This window comes from Euprymna scolopes, chromosome 2 (genome assembly GCF_053919585.1).
Source record: "Euprymna scolopes isolate OS-2025 chromosome 2, ASM5391958v1, whole genome shotgun sequence".
Classification (NCBI taxonomy): Eukaryota; Metazoa; Mollusca; class Cephalopoda; order Sepiida; family Sepiolidae; genus Euprymna; species Euprymna scolopes.
The window spans coordinates 150,680,422-150,702,306 of NC_136483.1; the positions used below are offsets into that span (position 1 = coordinate 150,680,422).

At 33.8% G+C, this 21,885-nt stretch overlaps 1 protein-coding gene across 2 annotated transcripts in view; it reads left to right on the top strand.

The window, feature by feature from the left end:
• Positions 1–25: 25 nt before the first annotated feature.
• Positions 26–21,885, top strand: part of LOC145297623 (DNA repair protein RAD51 homolog 3-like) — a 75,722-nt gene continuing 53,862 nt past the window's right edge. Inside the window, exon 1 of one of the 2 annotated variants that reach the window (XM_080143708.1) lies at positions 26–184. In XM_080143708.1, coding sequence (XP_079999834.1) covers positions 51–184 — 134 coding nt within the window. In that variant the 5' untranslated portion in view covers positions 26–50. The remainder of the gene's footprint in view (positions 185–21,885) is intronic. The other variant, XM_080143717.1, reaches the window with a different exon arrangement.

The window sequence follows — 21,885 nt, forward strand, 5'->3', positions numbered from 1 at the left end:
CTCCCGCTTTCTCGAGTAATCAACCCAACTTTTGATGACGTCACTAGTTTATGCGTATCTTCAATCATTGGAGACAATTTTTTCCGCTCTCTATTATTTATCACTATTCAACTTTTATTTATTTTTTTTTAAACAAATCAAACTTTTCACAACAAATATCAACACTTATTCTGCAGAAAAAGTGGTTAGTTTATTTTTTATTTTATTATCGAAGGAAATGGAAATTTATGTCCTGTACCTTTCTTTTTTTTTTTTTTGATTTGGAAAAAAAAGTCGTTTTATTCCACACGAGACTTGTAAAGTGTGACTTATTCAATTTCGTCCGTCTTCATTTTTTTTTTCTTGTTTGTCATTACTAAATTAATTGATTGTTGTCATTTATTTTTTAAATAGTTCAATTATTTTTGTTGAGATGTTTTGAAACTAGATTCTACCTTCATTGTGGTTGCTCTGTGTTACGAAAACTTTATTTACATAACTTTTAGATTACGAAGTTTATATTAAAAAAAAAAGCAACAACAAAAAACAAAACAACATTAATTGCAATGAATAGGTAATCAGAAGATTTCCGTACTTTGACGGAGAATTTTCGAATCAGTCCTGGGAATGGACGAAAATATTTTATTTGAAAGCTAAAGTAAAACAAAAAAAGGTAAAAAGCAGACGATGCTAAACCGGCGAAGGTTTTGATTAGGGTTCTTATTTACAATGCTTCCCCACGGGACAGAGTTAGACACCAGGGTCGTTTTTTAACGTGAAGAAAAAGGAACAAAAATAAATTGTCTCAGTCGTGAAGGATTTCTACTCCACTGAGAGAAAACAAGAAATTAAAGTGCATCATCTGAAGAACAGATACTATACTTTGATCTGCTCTTATGGTGTTTTAACTCCTAAAAAAAAACGGTAAATTTTTACTTACTTCCCACGTTAACAATCACCAAGCGCGCACAAAAATGGCCACCAGTGATAATATAAGGTATTATATTGCTTAATATCCTGAAAACTACTTGTTTTCGGCAAATTTAAATGCGATATTCGTTTTCAGGGTATTTTTACGACCTGTCCCAACGTAGCATAAACAACCCCAACCTCCCCATGTTAAGAATGGCTTTCGGAATTAACGCACCAACCTCGAAAGCCGTTAATAAATAAATACATAATAAAAATGAGTGCTTATGCAGTTTTGTTACAACGTTATTTTTTAAAAACAGTATTTTTAAGTTAAATTCAGGTTTTACGATATCTTTTATATAATATAAATTAAGTGAAAAAAAGCAGAGATTAGTGAGAAAACACCCTCCCCTTCCCATGTTAAGAATGGCTTTCTAAATAATAACGTTATTATTTCAGCACGGTAACAAAAGTGCATAAGTACATAAAAATACAATATCGTTTAAAAAAGCAGTTATATTATGATAATCGGCAACCGACTCGAGTGTAACATCACACATTTCGACAAATGTTACGACAGAAATAATTGCTGGAGGTTCAGAATTCAACCTGATTAAAACACAAAAATAAAGAAAAATCGGTACTAGTGCAGAGAATGATCCGGACGTAAATAATAACGTTATTATTTAAAAAGCCATTCTTAACATGGGGAGGGGGGGGTTGTACCTATTCTATACATCAACCTTATAATTGAATAAAAAAATATATCATAAAACTTTAATTAAACTTGGAAATACGATTTAAAAAATAGCGCGGATCACTCTCTGCACTAGCACCGAAAAATCTTTATACTGTCAGATGTACGTACCCGCCACGAAACGAAAATCTCATATCCAAAAAATTACGTAAATAGATCAATAGTTTTTTTTTTTTTTTTTTTTTTTTTACACTAAGAAAATCAAATTTTATGACACAGAGCGATGTGTTGTGTTTTGGTCTGCCATGTTCAATAAATAAAGAGGAGACAACTCGATTCGAATCACCGATATCAAAATCAGTCTTGGTAATGGCAATATTATACTATTAACATCGCTAAAATCGTAAAAAAATTGACTTTCTTTATAAAAAAAAAAAAAAAAATACTTGATCAGTTACGTGATTTTTGGAATTTGATATGTTCGTTCCGTGACGGGTAAATATATAATAAATTTTTCTGTTTTCTTTTCTTTTTTTTCTTCTTTTTTTTAAATTATGTTGAATGTTGGATAAGAATAAGATAATCCGCTATTATATTTTTGCACAGATCGATTTTGGTGGATTTTTAATTTTAGTTTCACTTTCAAAATTCCATACCTACAGAGTTGATTTTTTTTCTCTCGTTCTAACATTGATATTAGAAGTCTACTTTTTCTATTAAAAAATATTAAAATGAACTGTTTAGTATACCTAGTCATGGATATGCGAGCGACTACGTGAAAGCTAACTAATTTGCATATTCCTTTTGAAAAACGAGCGTTAATTATTCATTTTGTGTGGTTTCTTATTAGATGATTGGTTTCATTTCACTATTACACGGAATTTTATTTATGCATAGTTTCTACATTCTGCATAATTGCGTAGAATTTAAGATGAAAACGCTCTAGCACACAGAAATAAATAAATATATATATATATATATATATATATATATATATATACTCGGGTTTTTTTATATTCAAAAGTAATGGACTAATGAATTCAACGAGGTTGTTAGATAGTGCTCAATAAAAAGAGCTGATAATACTTGTTTATTGTTATATAAACATGCTCACATCCCGCTGCTACAAATAGCCACTTGTTTCAATCAAACAACAGATATCATCAGGCAGCGACTTGACTATTCAAAAGTTCAATGAATAATAAATGAACTTTTGAATAGTCAAGTCGCTGCCTGATGATATCTGTTGTTTGATTGAAACAAGTGGCTATTTGTAGCAGCGGGATGTGAGCATGTTTATATAACAATAAACAAGTATATATATATATATATATATATATATATATATATATACTTATAATTTTTTTTGTGTGTGTATCGATATTCATACTAAAAACCCTTCTTTGTATTTATTTAAAAAGAAAATACAGCTTTGTTATATATGGGTCGTGGAATTGCATTCATCTGCAAAAGATCTAGCTAATTTGCATATTCTTTTAAACATTCATTTTAATTAACTCCCTGTTCGTTTTTTTTTTTTTCGGTTTTCGTGTGGGATTATCATCTTTAGTTAACTATTACGTGTAATTATATTCATGCAGATATTCTACATGATTTATACTTGTGTAATATTTGCATAAAAAGTTTATAATTGACACAAACCTCTTTCTATATATATTTAAGTATGCGCATATATATTTATTTTAAAAAAAAAATTGCCTATCAAACTCCTCTGTCAGATTTTGTTCAACAGACATGAAACTTAATCTATAGGATATTTGAACCCATGTGAAACTTTATATATGGATTTTAGCCGGGGAAATTCGGTGCAAAAGTATGAAAATTACAAAAAAATAAAATTTTCCAGGTGAAGGTTGAGCACCAGCATTAGGAACATACATGCATAACGTAATAGCTATTGGTTCATGTTTTAATTTTTAGCCTTGCAGAAAAGCCAAGTACGTCCAAGGATGGAATACTGCTGCCATATCTGGCAGGAGCTGCTAAAAACAGCCTATCCTGCCTTGACAGAGTACAAACTAGACTTTGTGGCTTAGTGGGGGATGCCCTTTTCTCTTCCCTGCAACCTCTATCCCACAGAAGAGACGTTGCAAGCCTATCTTTGTTTTATCATTATTTCCATGGCAGGTGCTCGTCTGAACTCCAATCTCTGGTCCCCCCTTGCCAATCTTTTACAAAAAACACCCATCTAGCTGAATCCACTGTCAAAAATTTTCCCCACTCTTTATCTATACCTAAATCAAAACGTAGATTCCATGAACAAAGCTTCTTTCTTAGGACTGCACACCTGTGGAACTCTGTTCCATCTGCCTGCTTCCCTTCTGACTACAACTTGGATGTCTTCAAGTCCAACGTAAACAAATTCCTGATGAAGTAGATACTCTAAAATATCCACACTAATGTACTGTACTTACAATAACCCTTATCCATCAGTGGCTTCCGGGCCTTGATAAATGGTGACCACCTTGTAAAAAAAAAAAAAAAAATGTCTTCATAGCTCAAGCATTGACATCAAAGGCAAAAGTAACTCATAAGCTAAACGTTTTGGTTTTGATTCTCGGTGGTGGTGCATTAGTCATATTTTTTCAAACTTTTTAAATCATTACTATATATTGAGTCCAATATGATGATAAATATGAAATCTGCATTATTCAAAATATCATATTTAAGCATATTTTATGACCTGGCAATGCCGAACGTCCTGCTAGTATATATATATATATATATATATATATATATATATATATATATATATATATGACTTTGTTGCTTTATGTGTAAAAAGTCTCTACCAAACTCCTCACTGAATATTTGGTCTACTGAGTTGAAATTTGATATAAAGGGTATTTAAACCTGTAGCACACTTCCGATTTGTTTTTCAGCTGATAAGAATTGCTAAGGAGTGAAAATTTTAAATAGAACAGTTGACCTTGGCAGAGTAAGTCGAATATAACAGTACTCCTGCTGTTACTTTTGCGCATCTGCAAAATGAAACATTCATAGCTCAAAGTCGTTTAATTTTTAACTTTTCGTATCCGTTTGTCAGTATTTCAGATGGTAACGAGGCTGGAGAGATAACTAACAACTAAGGCTGGAGCACTGAACATTTTGGTTTTTATTCTAGCAGATGATACCCAAGTCATTTTTTTTTTTTTTTTATAACTTTTGAACATCATTACTATATATTGGATAATAATCAATAGGGAATTAGCCCTAGAATTATAAATAAGAAATCTGCATGAATTAAAATATAATATTTATGCATATTTTTACAATCGGACAATGCCGGGCAGTATGAGCAAACAGTTAATAAAATATGTTAAAAAACACTTTGAAATGAGTTAAAAACATATTTAATCTAAAAAGGAAACACTAGATAAATGGGTAGTCCTTAATCCGCAGAGTTTCGAAGAAATACTTTCCTTCTCATCAGAGGGTAGGAATTAGCAAAATGCGAGATCGGATTTTTCATGAAGAAGTATTTGATGAAACAACAAGTATGTCAAAGATCTTACTTGAAAACAAAAAAAGTGAAGCAGAGGGAATATGGTGAAGAAAAAGGTAATTACACATGAATGAATAGTCTGGTGGAAAATAAAAAAATCCAGTGATGGTAAAATCCAAATGTAAAACTTCAAGAAAGTTAAAAGAATTTCTATTTGTACAAGTAAAATCCAAGGAAATCCCGTAATTGGATGAAGATGGTCCATAATAATCCAAAGGCAGAAATCCATGGAATAATTCACAAAAATGTGTACTAGGAAAAAAGAAAAGATTCCAATAATATTAATAAAATAAAAAAAAATATATATATATATATACATATATATATTAATGTTGGGATGATTAATCGGAATCTGGAATCAAAAAATATCGACAAATTTGTGGGGATCGGAATCGGAAAAATTGGTGCCTATTTTCTGATGCCAAAACGATTCTTTTGATTGTAATTTTTTATTTGATTTCGTTTACAACAAACTCTTCCATTGTTGGTAATAATTATAAAATAATACGTGTTTATTGATTTTATAATACGAGTAAAGGTAAAATATCAATAAATCATCCTCCACAAGTGTTTTTTACGTTTACGAAAATATCTGCATGTTTAACATGTGTTTTTTTTTTACGGAAATCATGGAAAATAACAATTCTATAGTTAAATATTTAGAGATCTATAAAAAATCAGAATCAGTAATTATATCGGAATCGGGGAAAAATATTGGAATCGTCCCATCACTATATATATATATATATATATATATATATATATATGTTTGATTTTATTATTTGTTAATAATTGAACAATTTATTGAAATCGAATTCTTATTTGCAACAAAACCGAGCAATACATCATGTTGGTTAATTTGTTAGGCTATATAAAAGTGACAAAATTCAAACATTTTAAAAATATATTTTCTTCTTTTTTTTTTTTTTTTTAACCATATAGTCACTGCTTATCAAGGCTTGAAGGCTACTCAAGAATAAGTGTTAATGGGTAACATTATGGTGGAAATTGAATAAGTTCATTTATTTTAGAGGACGGCTCATCAAGAACCTGTTTACATTGGACTTGCAAATGACCATGTTATAGTCAGCTGAGAAGCAGCTATGCAGTATTTTTTTTCACAGATGAACTGTTCTAGGAGAGAAAGTTACTCCTGGAATTTTTTGGGCATAGATAGAGAGTAAGGGAAAGTATTGATAGTAGTTGTAGCTAGTCGGGTATTTGTTGCAAGTGCCTTACAGGGAGCAACCATAGAGTGATGCTCAGTCGAGCACTTGCCATGAAAATAATGATAGAACAGAAATGGGCTTGCAATATCTCTTCTATGTGAAAGAGGTAGCAGAGACGAGAAAAGGGCATCGCCCACAAAATTTCAAAGTTAGTTTTGTACTCTGTCCATTCAAGAAAGAGTGGTCTAAGCAGCTCCTCCTCAGATGTGGCAACAGTGCTCCAACATTAGGACATATTTGGCTCTTAAACAGGACTAGCATGTATACCCGGCGTTGCTCAATGGACATGAAATTCGGTTTGGACAGAGATGCTATGCTAAGGATATTGAGCAACCCCCAGAAAAGAATGGAAGAAGTTTCAGCAGCCCATGCGCTAATCCCCCCCCCAAAAAAAATAAGTGAATCAAAACAACTTTTCTTTCAATCAAAATAGCAGTGAGTGCCCATGCGACAGCAAAAAAAAGTTTTACGAAAGTTTTAGCGAGACATACAAACATACATCCATTCACACACACACTAACAGACATGTGAGATTTATATTATAGATGTCTGATATAATTGTTTGTTAATTTGTAATATAGGTATTTAAATTTTGTTAAAAATCAATAATTAAACAATCTGCTAATGGACTGATATTTACGAAATAAAAATGTTAATTTCCATTCATAAAAACAGTTTGATTTTATTCGTGGTACTTTTTAGAAATAGAAATAGGTAGCCAAGGAAATTGCAGTACTTGGATCATTAAATCCTAATTTCACTGGAGACTAACAAAACCTGGTGAACATTAACAGACTTCACCGACCAATCTACACATACAAGTGTTATTATTATTATTATTATTATTATTATTATTATTATTATTTATTTTTATTTTTACCCTAGACTAAGTTTTAGTTTTCACTAGCAGGGGTGCCCGGCGTTGCCTGGGTCTTTGTGGGTGTAAAAAAAAAAGAAGTTTTGGTAGGGAGGTAAGCTTGAACCCAAAGCCTTGAGGCAAATAGCCTGATAACTTACCACGATGCTATCAGGGCAGGGAAGTGATAATAGTTTAAAGTAAACATTTAAAAAGCAGGTGGTTAAGCAAACGTCAACGTGTGGTTTTCTAGGTCAAACATCACGCCATAGTAGTAGAGAAGTAGTAGTAGAAAATGAAATCACAGCGTGAATTTTGTAACATAAAAGTTGCTGAAATAAAAGATACAGACACCCTCCTTTCGTAAATCGTAGATATTATAATCTAGGGAGTATATAAAAAGTTCTAAGAAACAATGACCACCCCAAGCGTCCCCATCCCATCCAAAGCATTTGGTGGACATACAAAAAAATGCATACACACACAAACACACCCACATTTTTGCTTTTATATCATAGATAATCATTTGGTTTGTATTTTGTAGAAGTCTCGGAACATTATTTGGGTCGTTTGTAGTTGGAACTGCTTACGTTTCACAACTACAAATTTCTTCAATTTGTACTTTGCTAAAACAAGAAAGTGTTCTGAGTGGCACTTCAGTATTTGGCACAGCTAAAAATCACTTTCCAACTCTTTGATATACTTACGTATCATGAATGAATAAGTATCCTCACCAAAAATTAGAAAAAAATACTAGCACTTCACTATTTGTTAATAATGAAACAAATTGATGAAAACATTAAAAAAACTGATAGAAATATAATGGGAAGCGGGTATTTTGGTCTTAACACAGGTCAAAATATATGACGTCACATTTGCCAGCCATAATACTGTTACCGTGTTCAGTATAACCAAAAGAAAAGGTGACTTTCGAATCGTAAATAGCAGATAACATCATAACTGAATGCAGCAATTTAGCACAAAAGAAATATGAAAATAGGCATGACTGGGTGGGAACATAGTCCACTGTGAATTATGCAAATGACTTCTTTTTTAACGAATTAAACTGATCCAAACAAGAAAACCAAACTTGTCAACAAGAAGGAAAAGTTGCAAAAACTTCCTGGAGAAAAGAAAGAAAAGATGTCTTTCAAATCATAAACTGCTTCGTCTATTTTCTGGACTGACTTTGAATTCTTCAAAATCCTCTGAGTGGCCATGATAACTACTCAATTAATATTTAAGTATTACTTTTTCCTTAAGAATATGAAAAATCCTGATTTTTATCCAGCACTTGAGCTAAAATCAAAATGTATTTTCAAGGCCATCATTTTAGGAGCGTTTATTGATTATCACCTGAAGCAACCAATCCATCATTGAACCATCAATTCTGACTAATACAATCAGAATAGTTTTATTGGTAACTACAAGAATACTTGTTCCAAGAAAGGCAAAATGAATTCTCCAAACCGAACATTTTTGCATCAGTTTTATGTCTCCTTGCAAACGTTAAAGCAAACATATAATGATATTGAACCTTATGTCTAGAATATCCTTATTCTTAATTGATTTTGATTCTAAAACATGTCTGAAATTTAAGTGGTCTTAAGAAGAAATTGAAATTCAGAGAATCTTGCTTAATTGGTGTTTAATGGCTATGGATTAAATTCAATGCAAATCTGAAATATTTTAATTTTTAAATGGGATCTTGTACTGATATTATGCAACTATTTCAAATGGTGCAAAGAAACTGAAAATTGAGGCATATTAATTTACAAGAAAATGAAACCATGATGGACTGAGTTGAAAAATGTTTCCAATGAAGAAGTCCAGGTGTTTGGTGGGAGAGTAATAGTAGATATTTCTGAGTGAGTAAAAATTCTGACCACTTTCTCTATAACTGTTTTCTGAGAGTCAGGTACGTTGCAATTAATCTATGAAACTGTTAATTTCCAGAAATACACATCATTTATGGACAGGAAGCATGATCACATTGGAGTTATGTGTAGCGCCTGTGTTTATACTCCCATAGTTACTAAATTTAAACGAGGGCGGGGTCAACTTCATTTTATTAATACCTATTATAAAAATTTCACAAAAATCTGAAATATCTGAATTTACATGAAGGGCTTACACTCCTTTTTTACCCCCCCCCCCCCCTTTAAAACAAACTAAATTAAGTACAGCTCATATTATGCTTAGTAGGGCTTAAATGGGCTTAGTAGCAGCCCATATTACGATTAGTGTTAACAAAATTCATAATGATCGGTTAATTAGTTTAAGAGTGAAGTCTATATATACAGTTTGTATAGGCTAAACTTAACTTTTAAATAAAGATTTGTTACTGGCCAAGACCACTCCTGTGGCGTTTTAGAAATTGTTCACATTAAATTCAATCTTGTGTCACATCTGGATTCTAGGATTTTAATACATTTTGGGAATAATGCCAAAAGATATTTTGGTAAACGATCATACATTGCTTATCTATAACTATAAAAAAGCGAAAATGTATGTATGTTTGTATGTGTTCGCTTTTTCTGTATGTCTACAAAAGGCTTTTTTCAGAGAAGCGGTCAGTCGGTTCACAACTTTTTAAAACTTTTTATATCACATATAAATCGTAATATTTCAGAGTTAACAACAAAGCTCGCCTGTCTATTTAATTTGCTTGACTTCGGGAAGATAAATATTCAACATTTGTCGCTCGCCGCATGTTGGTTAGTCTTTTTCCTATAACATCTTGGGAAAATAAAAATAAAAAAAAGCGCTTCCACAGTAAATGAAATACTATCCCACGGTCAAACTTGACCTCATTAAGTCATTAAAACGTGCACCTGCCAAATCCAAGTAATTAAATAAATTCAAACGTTTTTCCGTTAGCATCTCGCGGTGGCCCGATGGTTAAAACCGTCACACTCTTTTTTTTTTCACACTTTAATTTACAACTTTGCCTCAACGGATCGGGTTCGATCCTCATACTTACCTACCAAAACATTTTTTTAATATTTTACCCCCCCCCCCGGAGTTTTCACACACACCTCCAAACACCCGAGCAACGCCGGGTACCCCTCGCTTATTTAAGCATAAAAGTGAAAAAGTTTTTTTACAAAATAAATTAACTTAATCACTTGGGAAAGGGAGACGGGTAATATAATGTTTATCTTTGTTTTTAGTATTAAAATAGTAATTTGATTTATTGTTTGTGTTTAGCTGGGCTTCATTTTCTACAGATCACAAGTATATTTTTATAAGAGAATTTTCATTTCAGTGTTTTACAGGTATGATAAAACTTGCAATAACTTAATGTTATGTTTTTTTTTTTTTCCTTTTTTTTTTTTGTTACCAAAGTATGAATAAGTTTTGTAATAATTCCACAGCCATGCTGAAAACCTTGTCATTTTAATTACTGGCACTAAATGGAACTTCCATGAGCAAAGTTCCTTTTCAAGAACTGCTTGCCTATAGAACACAATATCATGGAACTGCTTGTCAGCTGACTACAGCATGGTCGTTTTTAAGTCTAATGTTAACAAATTTTTGTCAAGCCATCCTCTTAAGTAGTGAAATTCTGCCCAGATCCAATCATAGTCATCAATTCCAAAGGCCTCACCATTCACCTGACATAAACCATTAGCCTTTGTCCTCAAGTGGCCTTTGGGCCTTGATAAGTTAGTAAAAAAAAATAATTTAAGTAACTGAAATAGAAATTAACTGTTTGAAGGCTTCCAAGTCTCTTTCAAAAACTTTACTACAAAGATTCTTATGTGAACGACCTGTTTTAAGATGTTTGCCTCGGCATATTCCGGCAGTTTACTGGAATATGCCAAGCACTAATCAAATTTAAAAATGTGAGGAAAAAAGAAATCATCATGGGAGAAGATATTTATCGCATCATAATTTCAATGAAGAATAAGTATAATAGATAAAAAAAAAAAAAAAAAAAAAATTAATCTACAGTAAATTTCATGAATAAATATTTTTTTGTAAAATAATGTATGAAAACTTTTTGTTTTCGGGGTAATTTTTGGAAGGGGTGCGGGAAAAAAATATTTATGTTTATCAACTCCGGTTTCTCAAAATTCTCAACATAAAATTCAGTGCATATTTAGAATTGCACTTATTTGAAATAAAAGTACAGAAAAATCTTTATGATGTACGTACTCGTTAGGGGACGAAGATGTCACGTTCCAAAAATCATATGGGTTTGGCTGGTAACTTTTCTATTTGGCTAGTAAACGAAATAATTAAATTGTCAAAGGTCAAATAAAAGTAAATTTTTTCCATAGAGCCCTGGTCCCATCCCGAAAATTTAATATGAATGCGAAAAATAAGAATGGAAAAAGGTTATGGGCGGGGTAGAAAAAGGACATGGGGGTTTTTCATTCAATTGCTGCAATGTTGCATCCCTGTGCCTATTTTACAAGTGCTTTAATGGAATGTGTTCTGATGAACTCATAGTACTTGTGTCCCCTCAATGTACATACTTCTGACTAACCTTACAAGCACCCATAATCCCACCTCTTTACTGCAAAGGTACCTAGATACCGGAAAGGCTTCTATTCTAATAATTTCTTCCCTCAGACTGCTACACTTTGGAATTCCCTCCCTGTTTCTTGCTTTCCCGACTGTACTAACCTGCAGAGGTTTAAATGTAATGTGAATAGACATCTCGCTGCTCAATTCCTCACAGTCCCCTATTAGACATGATCCCAAACAGTAGCCCTTATGTTTGTAAGATAGTACACCTTTACACACACGTTAACATGTAGACACTCGGGAGCATACATGTAGACTCAGTCACAAAGGAGACAAAAGAATAGGAAAGAACTTTAACTTGCTGTTTTTAGAAATGACCTTTATTCCTTCATCTCCTACCACGTGTGACTTCTCATTATGGCTGTTACATCACTCACGTCTCTTACGTGATCGTCGGTCTGTGCACACATTCTTTTTATAGTCTTTTTCTTTTTCCTTACTATGACGTCATTTTGCACACGGCTCGGCATTTGTATACAACTACCATACATGTGCCTGTGCTCTGTTATATATTTATGTGGTAGTATGCCTGGTTTGTGGTGAAAGAGTTTAAAAAATAAATAAATTAAAATAAATTGTTACAACTTGTTGATTGGTCATTCATTCTTTTAATCGATTAATCAGTGGTATAAAGCTAAAAGTCAAAAACTACACAACCAAACCCACAAAGCTGATATATTCTTTTTTTTTATCATTGTGTTAGGCAAACTATTAGCACTTTTTTTTTGTAAATATTCATTCTCCTGGAGGTAATCACAAACAGAATTAGTGAGAAGAGGGTCGATATTTAGAGTAATTTTGGGGTATGTTTAACTATAGTTAACTGAAGAAAAAAAGGGAATGGGGGTAAAAAAATTAATATACAAATAAATGTTACCAAAGGCAAGATAAGTTACTTTTCTAACTACCTGGGTAAGTTTTATTTTTGTGTTAACATATTTTAAAGCATTTTTTGAATTCAAAATAAACTACTCTGTTCACAAAAAAAAACCCAGCATGGTTGCCATAAGCATTGCACGGGGACGTTTGATAATCACTCAAAAATTAAAAATTAAACAAATTACTGGCAGAAAAATATATTTTTGCACAATTGGTGACATTTATTGAATGTTTCGACCAGTATTTTGTGTAATGTTTGCAGACTAACCATGCTTGTCCAATATATAAAGACATTTATTAAAGACGTGTGTCCAGCTGCTAAAAGTCAAGAGCTATACAAGACACGAACCATCGGATTCAGTATTACCAAGTCATATTCGTTTACTCGAGATTACCAAAGATTAAATTAGTGTTGAGGGGGAGGGAGACGTTGTAATGTTTTACAGCAGAACCCCGAGGTGCGTATGTCATTAAAAATTAGTAACAAAATATAGTGCAGCATGTAATACACATGTATATAATCAAATAACATTATAAATAACACCGTAAGGCGGGGGAAATACCGTAAACCGGGATTCTACTGTATTCTTGATTGTAGTTGTTTAAAGAAAACTATACTGAAACGAGTTCAAACTAATCAGCTTTCTTTTTTCTTTCTTTCTGTTAATCAGAGAGAGATAGATGCATTTCGAATGAAACATGTTACACATCTGACAAAATTATTTTGTTATTTGGGTATTGCTAGGTAACCCTGCTAGTAATTTATGAAGTTACAAATGATAAATGTACCTCACATGCTAAAGAAGTAATTGATTTTCCTCCTCTTCCCAACGAGGGAGGGCTCATTTGATAAATGCCTGTTTAATATGTACATATATTATTGTGTGGTATGCCTGATGCCTCAAGGCAACAAGTTTAGATTCCTGCAAAAATGACCCTACACCCTCTCCCATATTTTATGAGGTTTCCACAGGGTGATTTCTACAGGGTGGAATGATGAAGTTGTCATCCTATTTTCATTGAAAAAATCAATTTAGATAATTGGATTATGTAGTACAGTTTACATCTATTCAGTGTAGCCACCTTCAGCCTCAATTACCGCCTCAATATGGGTCTGGAACTGGGAGCATGCTTTTTCCACAAGCGCCGATGGGAGCCCGGCAGATGGCGGCGATCAGGCTGGCTTTGGTTTTGTGAGAGGTCATGTTGGTGATGTTCTCGACTTATGACCAAAGAAATTCAGCGGGTTCAGGTCAGGGGAGGAAGGGGAGCAGTAAGAGAAGGCTACAAAGTTGTAGTACTCTTTCTGAAGCTAAGCCTGGGTCTCCTTGAACTTGTGAGCCGGTGCTGAGTCCTGCTGCCACACCCAGAGTCTGCCAGCGATTGCACCACACTCTTCAGCACATCTAGGTGTTGACTTTTCAAGTCGACTTCAAAGATGTGAGGTGGCATGATGTGGTCCTCACTTGAAACCACATCAAAAACCATAACCGTAACTTTTTCAATCATCTAGGGCATGTCCCTGTTATTCATGACAATCTAGCGATGCATTTTGTGGGTGCTGGCAATGATCCTGTTGTCATAATCTGGATCGGTAGAGAGCATGAGTTACAGTGGCACATCTCCAATCTCGTTTGTTGAACATTATGTCACTTTCAGATATGATAGACGGCTCCTATAGTTCTTGGGATTTGTACACAACTGCCCAACTAGTAGATGGTCAGCAACAAAAAATAAAACCGGTTTTAATTAAACGGAAATGGAATCATGTCTCACTTTTTAATGATAATGTTATCAACTATGTGACCAATATTTACTTTCACTTTCATAATCATTTATTTTAATTTATCCACAAAATTATTTTGTTATTTGGGTATTGCTAGGTAGCCCTGCTAGTAATTTATAAAATTACAAATGATAAATGTACCTCACTGAGTAACTGACTTTCCTCCTCTTTCCAAGAGGGAGGGTTCTTTCGATAAATTTATTAAATGTTTAATATGTACGTATTGTGTGGTGTGTCTGATGCCTCAAGACAACAAGTTTAGATTCATGCAAAAATGACTCTACACCCTCTCCCCACATCTTGTGAGGTTTCCACAGGGTGATTTCTACACTTTTTAATGATAACGTAACCAACCACGTGACAAATATTTACTTTCACTTTCATAATCGTTTATTTTAATATATCCACTTAATGTTTTTCATGTTTATTTTATTTATTTAAAATTAGTCAGATCTATCCGATATTGTCCAGGAGGTTTTTTTTGTTTTTTTTTTACTTTCATTTTTGTTTTGCTTTTTGCTTTCGTTTCTTTTTTTTTTTTTTTTTCAGTTTTTTGACCAAATTATTATTTTTGTTAATTACGATTTTTTAAATTTGAATTATTTTTGGTATAGTTTGGTCATTTAAATATGAATTGAAGTCGGTGAAAGTACAGAATAGTTAACACTCAATAACTTCCCTAAAAAAATAATAATAATAAAACAATGTATAATTTATGCTTCATATAATGTTAAAATGAAATTATATACAAAATAATACATTCACGTTGACACACTGGTTCCTATTAGATCACCGAAGTTAAGCAATGTTGAGCCTGGTCAATACTCAAATGGGTGACCATTTGAGAATTCCAGGTGCTGTATGTGCTCTCTGCTTATCTTGGCATTTTTTACAGTTGTCTAGCACTTCTTCATGCCACTGGACTGAAGCAGTGCCAATTCAAGATAGGTGTGGTTGGGGCTTGCGCAACCCTTGCCTTACAATCACATGCGAAGCTACCCTTACAGGGAGTATCCATTGTTTCTTGAGCCTGAATAGAGGCACCAACTATCAAATAAAATAGTTTTATTCATGTGAGAACGATTTGTAAGAATTTTTAAGCAATGCGTTGTTGATGCATTATTGGCAGCTCCCGTAACTCTCACTTCTCCTAATTTGTCCCTCAGTCCTCATTTAGAATGAGTGATTATCAAAGCCTGAAGGCTACTCGAGGATAAGGGTTAATGAATGTAAGGTGGTAGTGTAGTAATTGTTAATGGTGTGAATTAGGTAAAATTTGATTATTTAAAGGAGAATTTGTTTACATTGGATTTGAAGGCTTCCATGTTGGATTCAACCGGGAAGCAAGACAGCGGAACAGTGTTTCATAGGCGAACAATTATAGGAAAGAAGCTTTGGTCATGGAATCTGTTTAGATTTAAGCATCGATAGACAGTGAGAGGAAATCGTTTATAGTGGTTGTAGTTAGTTTATTTTTTGTGAAAGTTTGGCAAGCGGAGGGGGGGGGGCATAGATTGGGGTTGTAGCTTCCCCAAGATGAGAGCCATTCATTTCAATTGGGGTGTGATGGACGTCAGAGCGATTATGATGAAAGGAGAGACACTTGGTTTTTGATGCATTAAAATTAACCAGCTACATTTTTCCCCATTGCACCATATTCTCAAGATTAGAAGAGAGAGAATCAGAAAGATCTTGGTTATTACTGGCCTTTGAAATCTTGCCATAGATTGTGGTGTCGTCTGCATAAATGTCTACGAATGACCCAAGAATATAATTTGGGAGACCATTGATGAAGATTAGGGAGAGAGTTATGCCCAGGATAGAGCCTTGATGGATGTCAGCTTTTATTTCGTACAAAATAGAGGTATGTGAACTTTTACAAAGGACTTTTAACTTCTCTTTGCCCTCTTTGCATAAAACTAAATTAAACTAAATATAGCCCACATTTGGATCCCTTACACCCAGCAGTTATGTTTCAAAGTTTATAATTCATTTTTAATAGAATTTTGTACATACATATATATAAAGGTATACCCATTTCTAGCTTTATAGACATACGATTGCATATGAAATCACTATAAAACCCTTTGAAATATCACCTATGTGAATCCTCTTTGTGTATTAGTGTGCGTGTGTGTGTATGTGTGTGTGTGTGTGTGTGATTGGCTTAATGGACACCTATGGAATCGGCTATGTTGGGTTCAAATCCTATCAGATTTGTCTCACATTTTTTTGTATTTACTAACAAGTTACCACTTATCAAGACCGAAAAGCCACTCAAGGACAATAGTTAATGGCTTGTGCGTGATGGATGGTGAGACAAGCACCTTGATGATTGTCGATCATGGTTGGATCTGGACTGAATATGATAGCTCAACAAAAATTTGTTAACATTGTACGTGAAAAGGACCATGCCGTAATCAACAGGAGAGCAGTCCTGTGTTCCATAGACGGACAGTTGTTGGAAAGAAACTCTGATCATGGAAGTTCCGTTTAGATTTAGGTACACAGCAGAAGAAATAAAAATTATTTCCAGTGATTGTAGCTAGACGTGTTTTTGCTATAAACGTTTTACTAGTAGGCAGAGGTCAGAGATTGGGGCTCAGTCGAGCATGAAAATGAAATTGTAGCAATGTCTCTTATCATTATTTGGATTTTTCGGACTACTGTTCTCATTTTGAATGGTATCTTCACGACATTTTGATTGGTATAACCTCTGACCTTCACGTGTATCTTGTCAAACATGGAATTTTTTTTTCTGCACTTGGAATCCGTATGGAATTTTGACGGAACCCTTTATTTAATCTGCAGGGGTAGCATGCTCTTGTTCCATCAGTATTTTGAGTGTTGTCTGATCGAACCTTCAGCCTCCAAAAGAATGTAACTTACCAAGTAGTTTATTCGCTATGCCATTGCCCCTTGCAGACAATTCTAGTATAAATCTTAGGAGCCTTAAACCTATTCTTGTTTTCAGATGGGTGTTCTCATTATCTATCATTATACATCACTACTTATCACTACAGATTATTACTATATACTAGCAGGGTGACACGATGTTGTCCGGGATTGAATGATGATCGATGAATGTTTTACACTCCCATATTTTTATTGCCATCGGAATCGGTGAAATCGTCCATTTTTCAATCAAATCGATTAATTGCCTGCTCTCGTTGAGGACCAATCTTGGTGCACCAGGAGGAAGCTGCACATACCTCCTCATAATAGTTTAGTCCACAATACATTGTAGTTTACATTGCACTGTAAAGAGTCTACTGTTGATTTTATAAATTTATCTTTTATATATAATTGCTTGAATTAAAGTTTAAAATGCAAACGTCAAGTATCGTGCTTTAATTGTGCTCTAAACAGAAACATTAATTCTGGACATGCCCCTGTCATATCAAAGAACCTACTGTTGATGTTATATGCTTGGTCTTATTGCTTGTGCGGTGATAATAGTTTGAATTTAAGTTTAAAATGAAAAAATCAAGTATCATGGTATAATTGTGCTTTAAACAGAAATATTCATTTTGAATGCACCCCTCTCATATCAAAGAACGTACAGTTGATTTTATATGTGGCACCTTTCGGCTTGTGTGGTAATAAAGCTTCTCAAATGCACTTGGGATGTTAGGCTGTGTAAGGTGTTAACTTTGGTCAAAATCGCCTGCTCCTTCTTTCAGCAGATGATTTTGATTATCGATTATCATCAAAGACATTCTGATACAAAACCCATCTAAGAACACTGCCAGGCATGTAAAGTACCTTTGTGTGAAATTTAATAAAAATTGGCTCAGCCCGTTTTCAAGTTCATATGAAACAAACTCACACACAGACACAGACACGGACAAAATTCCTTTTTTGCTTTTTGCTTTCGGTTTTCTTATATATGTAATCTATTATTCGTGCCTAAGTTCTCCGTGGTTAATATTCAAGCAAAACCAGTAGTCTATTTGGAATATTGTTTTATTTTACTTCAGTCGAAGTTCTCAGAAATCAAGGGGCCCACAACCAGGGGCTAACACTTGAACTCTATATGAGATACATAAATATTCGAATGTTCCATTTAAGTTCTTTATCTCTCAAGCACTGAGTTAGTAAAGAAATTGAGAACATAATTTTCCTCTCCCCAATTAACCATTTTTATACGTTGTAGTATATCTTTCATGTTGGTCTCATGGTCTTACTGGATTCCAGGACAAGAATTTATCTAGTCTGGTGGAGTATCCAGCTTCGTGCTATTACTTGAGGTAATATCACTTGGAGAAGGTGCACCATTCCTCGAAAAAGCTGTGGGGTAGCTGTAGTGAGGAGATCTTATTTGGGCTGCGAATACTATGTGATTTTGAATATTTGGTCAGGGTTTACTTCTATGGAAAAGTATCCTCATGCCAGATTGTTCTGACAAACCCCTGTACAGAGAGACCTTAGACACTCGAGGATCAGTATGTTAGTCCATGTGTTTTAGCTTGGTTTTAAATGGTTAAAAGTTTGTTTTCTTTCCTTATTAATCTGCTTTTTTCGTTTTTTCTTTTTTTAAATTCTCAGACTGTTCAAATGATTGATCCATGTTAAAAATCTCATCAAATTTCATTTTTTTTTCTGTCAATAAAATGGACGAAATTTTCATTTCTACGATTTTTATTTTACAGTGATTGATTAATAATGCATTTTTACTATTCAGTTGTCTGAATGAACTTTTTTTTTTATCAAAAATTTGGTTATTTACCAATATTTCATTGCCATGGGTAGTCCTAGGTGGTCCACCCTTCCACACTTTACCTTCTTTCTTTGGAAAAAGTCAGTTTATTGACAGGTTCCCCAGGCAGTTTTGATAAACCTGATTGTCTCTTCTTTAAAAACACTGGCTTGATTCTCCCAACCTTTCGCACCTTGTGTGACATCTTCCTGCGGTGGGATGGAAGTAAATATAGGTGACAACTTCTGTTGCTTGAAGACATTTAACTATTACCTCCTCCAACCCTGAACAAAGCACCCATATTAGCCTCTATTTACTTGCCTTCTCACAAGGGCAGAGTTAGGCACAAGGTTGTTGTGTTTATTTGTTTTTTTTTTTTATTGGGGAGGAGATCTGATTTCCTCAAAAAAGAGGGCACTTTGGTTGGAGCAAAAATAACAATTATTTTAGTCAATTTCTTTTCTTCACCGACCAAGGACAGAAAAGATTAAATCTACTATCAGAACAGATGCTACACTTTGTGTTCTGCCAAAAGGCCAAGGAGTCACTATTCTTGTATATAAAAAACTGATCTTTGAGATTATGTGGCTATAAAAATCTCCCTTACCCCAGAATCTTGAAAACATTTTACTTACTGACCTAGATAGCATCTTCATCTGCAACATCCTGATATATATATATATATATATATATATATATATATATATATATATATATATATATATATATCTTTTTATCTTGATTCCAGAGAGATTTGTCTAAAAAGATTAGATAATAAAGAAAAAAAAGGAAAGTTTTTTTTTCCTGACCTTGTCACTATAACATCCTGTATTTTGAATCTAGTGTCTATCATTTTATGTTAGCAAAATGGCATTTATTTCCTTATCTTGAACCTCACGCCACCTCTCCCCTGATAAGAACCTTGTGTCATATTCCAAATGGAGAAGGGGAAGTTGCATAATGGTTACTCACCCACAGTTGAGAAATTCGCAAGACAATTTTTAATCATTGGGAGAGTAGAAAGTAAACCGTAGGCTTACTTTCGGCAACCTCATTTTGTACGTTAGTTTTCACATTCTATTAGAGATGTTTCTGACAAACCGGGAAGAATTGCTGTTTTTCTCTGTCAGAATGTATCCATCTAATACTTACCGTTGACTAGTTATTGATTTAAAAGTAGTATCACTCTTTTTTTTTTTTTTTACTTTTTACATCAAGTGGTTTCATGTGTTGTCTGGAGCAGTTTCCATAAAAAATGTTACATCTTATTTTTATTTATGAATTCATACTTACGTGTCAAACACTCAACCCTCACTGCTACACAGCTTTCTACTATGAATTTTTTACAACAGTTAACTGCAATGAATCCTTCATCATCCTAGCCACTCTTTCTCCATAGATGTTTGGTATGTTCTTCCTTCTATATAATGTGTTTATGTCGTCCCTCTCTAACGTACAGGTGTGTTCTAATGGCCTCTATGTGATCGTCTTTTTCCAGCTCGTCCGCATGCATCATTCCCATTTCATTATATACAAGTTTCATATTCAGCTTATATACATTTATACAGTCAGGGGTGTCGAGCTCCTTTAAGGACCCTTATATATCTACTCACTGTAGTTCTTAACTGTGCGTGCGTGGGTGTGTGTGCATATATACGTGTGAAGAGTTCACCATAATTTTTTTGTTATCTTTTGTCTTCGGAGATGTAGTTCTTCCCGTCACTGGTTGATGGTCTGTAAACAGCATTCAAGACGAAAACATGACACCGATTTTCTGGTACGGATCTCTTTATTTCATCTACAAGTTAACCCGAAGAACCCCCCCCCCCACATTGTTGACTCAAGCTTTCTTGCGTTTTTGTCAAAGCATCTTTTCTCTGACCCTCCTGGTCTAGAAACTAACTCAAGTCCGATTGTCTACCAAATTTTGACTCCAATTGACTGTTTGCTCTCCAAAATCCCCATGTGTGTTTCTATTTATATCAGGGTGTATGTGTGGGGAGGTGATAACTCCTGTTAACCAGACTACACCCAAACACACCGACTCGCTTTCTAGCACGCAGGTTCATGCTCTATTAATGGAAGTCACTGAGTCTGATATGTGTCAACGGTAACCCTTGACCTTTCTGCACCTACCCGACTCAAGTAAGTTAGGTTCAAATCCAGGGTTGTGGAGTTTGATGGTAAAGGTCCGACTGCAACTCCGACTCCTAGGATGCAGACTCCTTTGATATCTTTGACTCCGACTCCCGACTCCTTAACCCTTATGTGGAAATCTATTTTGCCGATCCATATACCTGCCTTCCACACCTATTCAGCAAACATTTTATATATACTTTTCATGTATATTATTTTTTACGTGTAACATTCACTTGCATGATAAATATACTCACATATACTTTCAACCAGCTTTAGAGAATAAATTAAGATAACAAAGGGATAAAATATTTACAATGGAATTTTATTATGCTATCAGTTCAAAAGAGAGTACAATATTTAGGGATAGAGGCCATGGCATTTAAAAGCCAAACGCTTCTCATCATAAAGAGGAATTATACAAAGAAGAAATTTTTTTAAAAGATAATATTGCCTTTATGGAAAGAGGATCAAAGGAAAAAGCTATAAAAGTGTTGATGTAAGCCTGTTTTTTTTTTTTTTTTTTTTTTTGATAAGATTGTAATTCCTGATTGATCCCGAACTAATCCAATTTCCAAATTCCATTTGATTCAGGAACTGGATAACTTTCAGATTACAATCCAATTATTATCCGATGTAATCCACAGTGA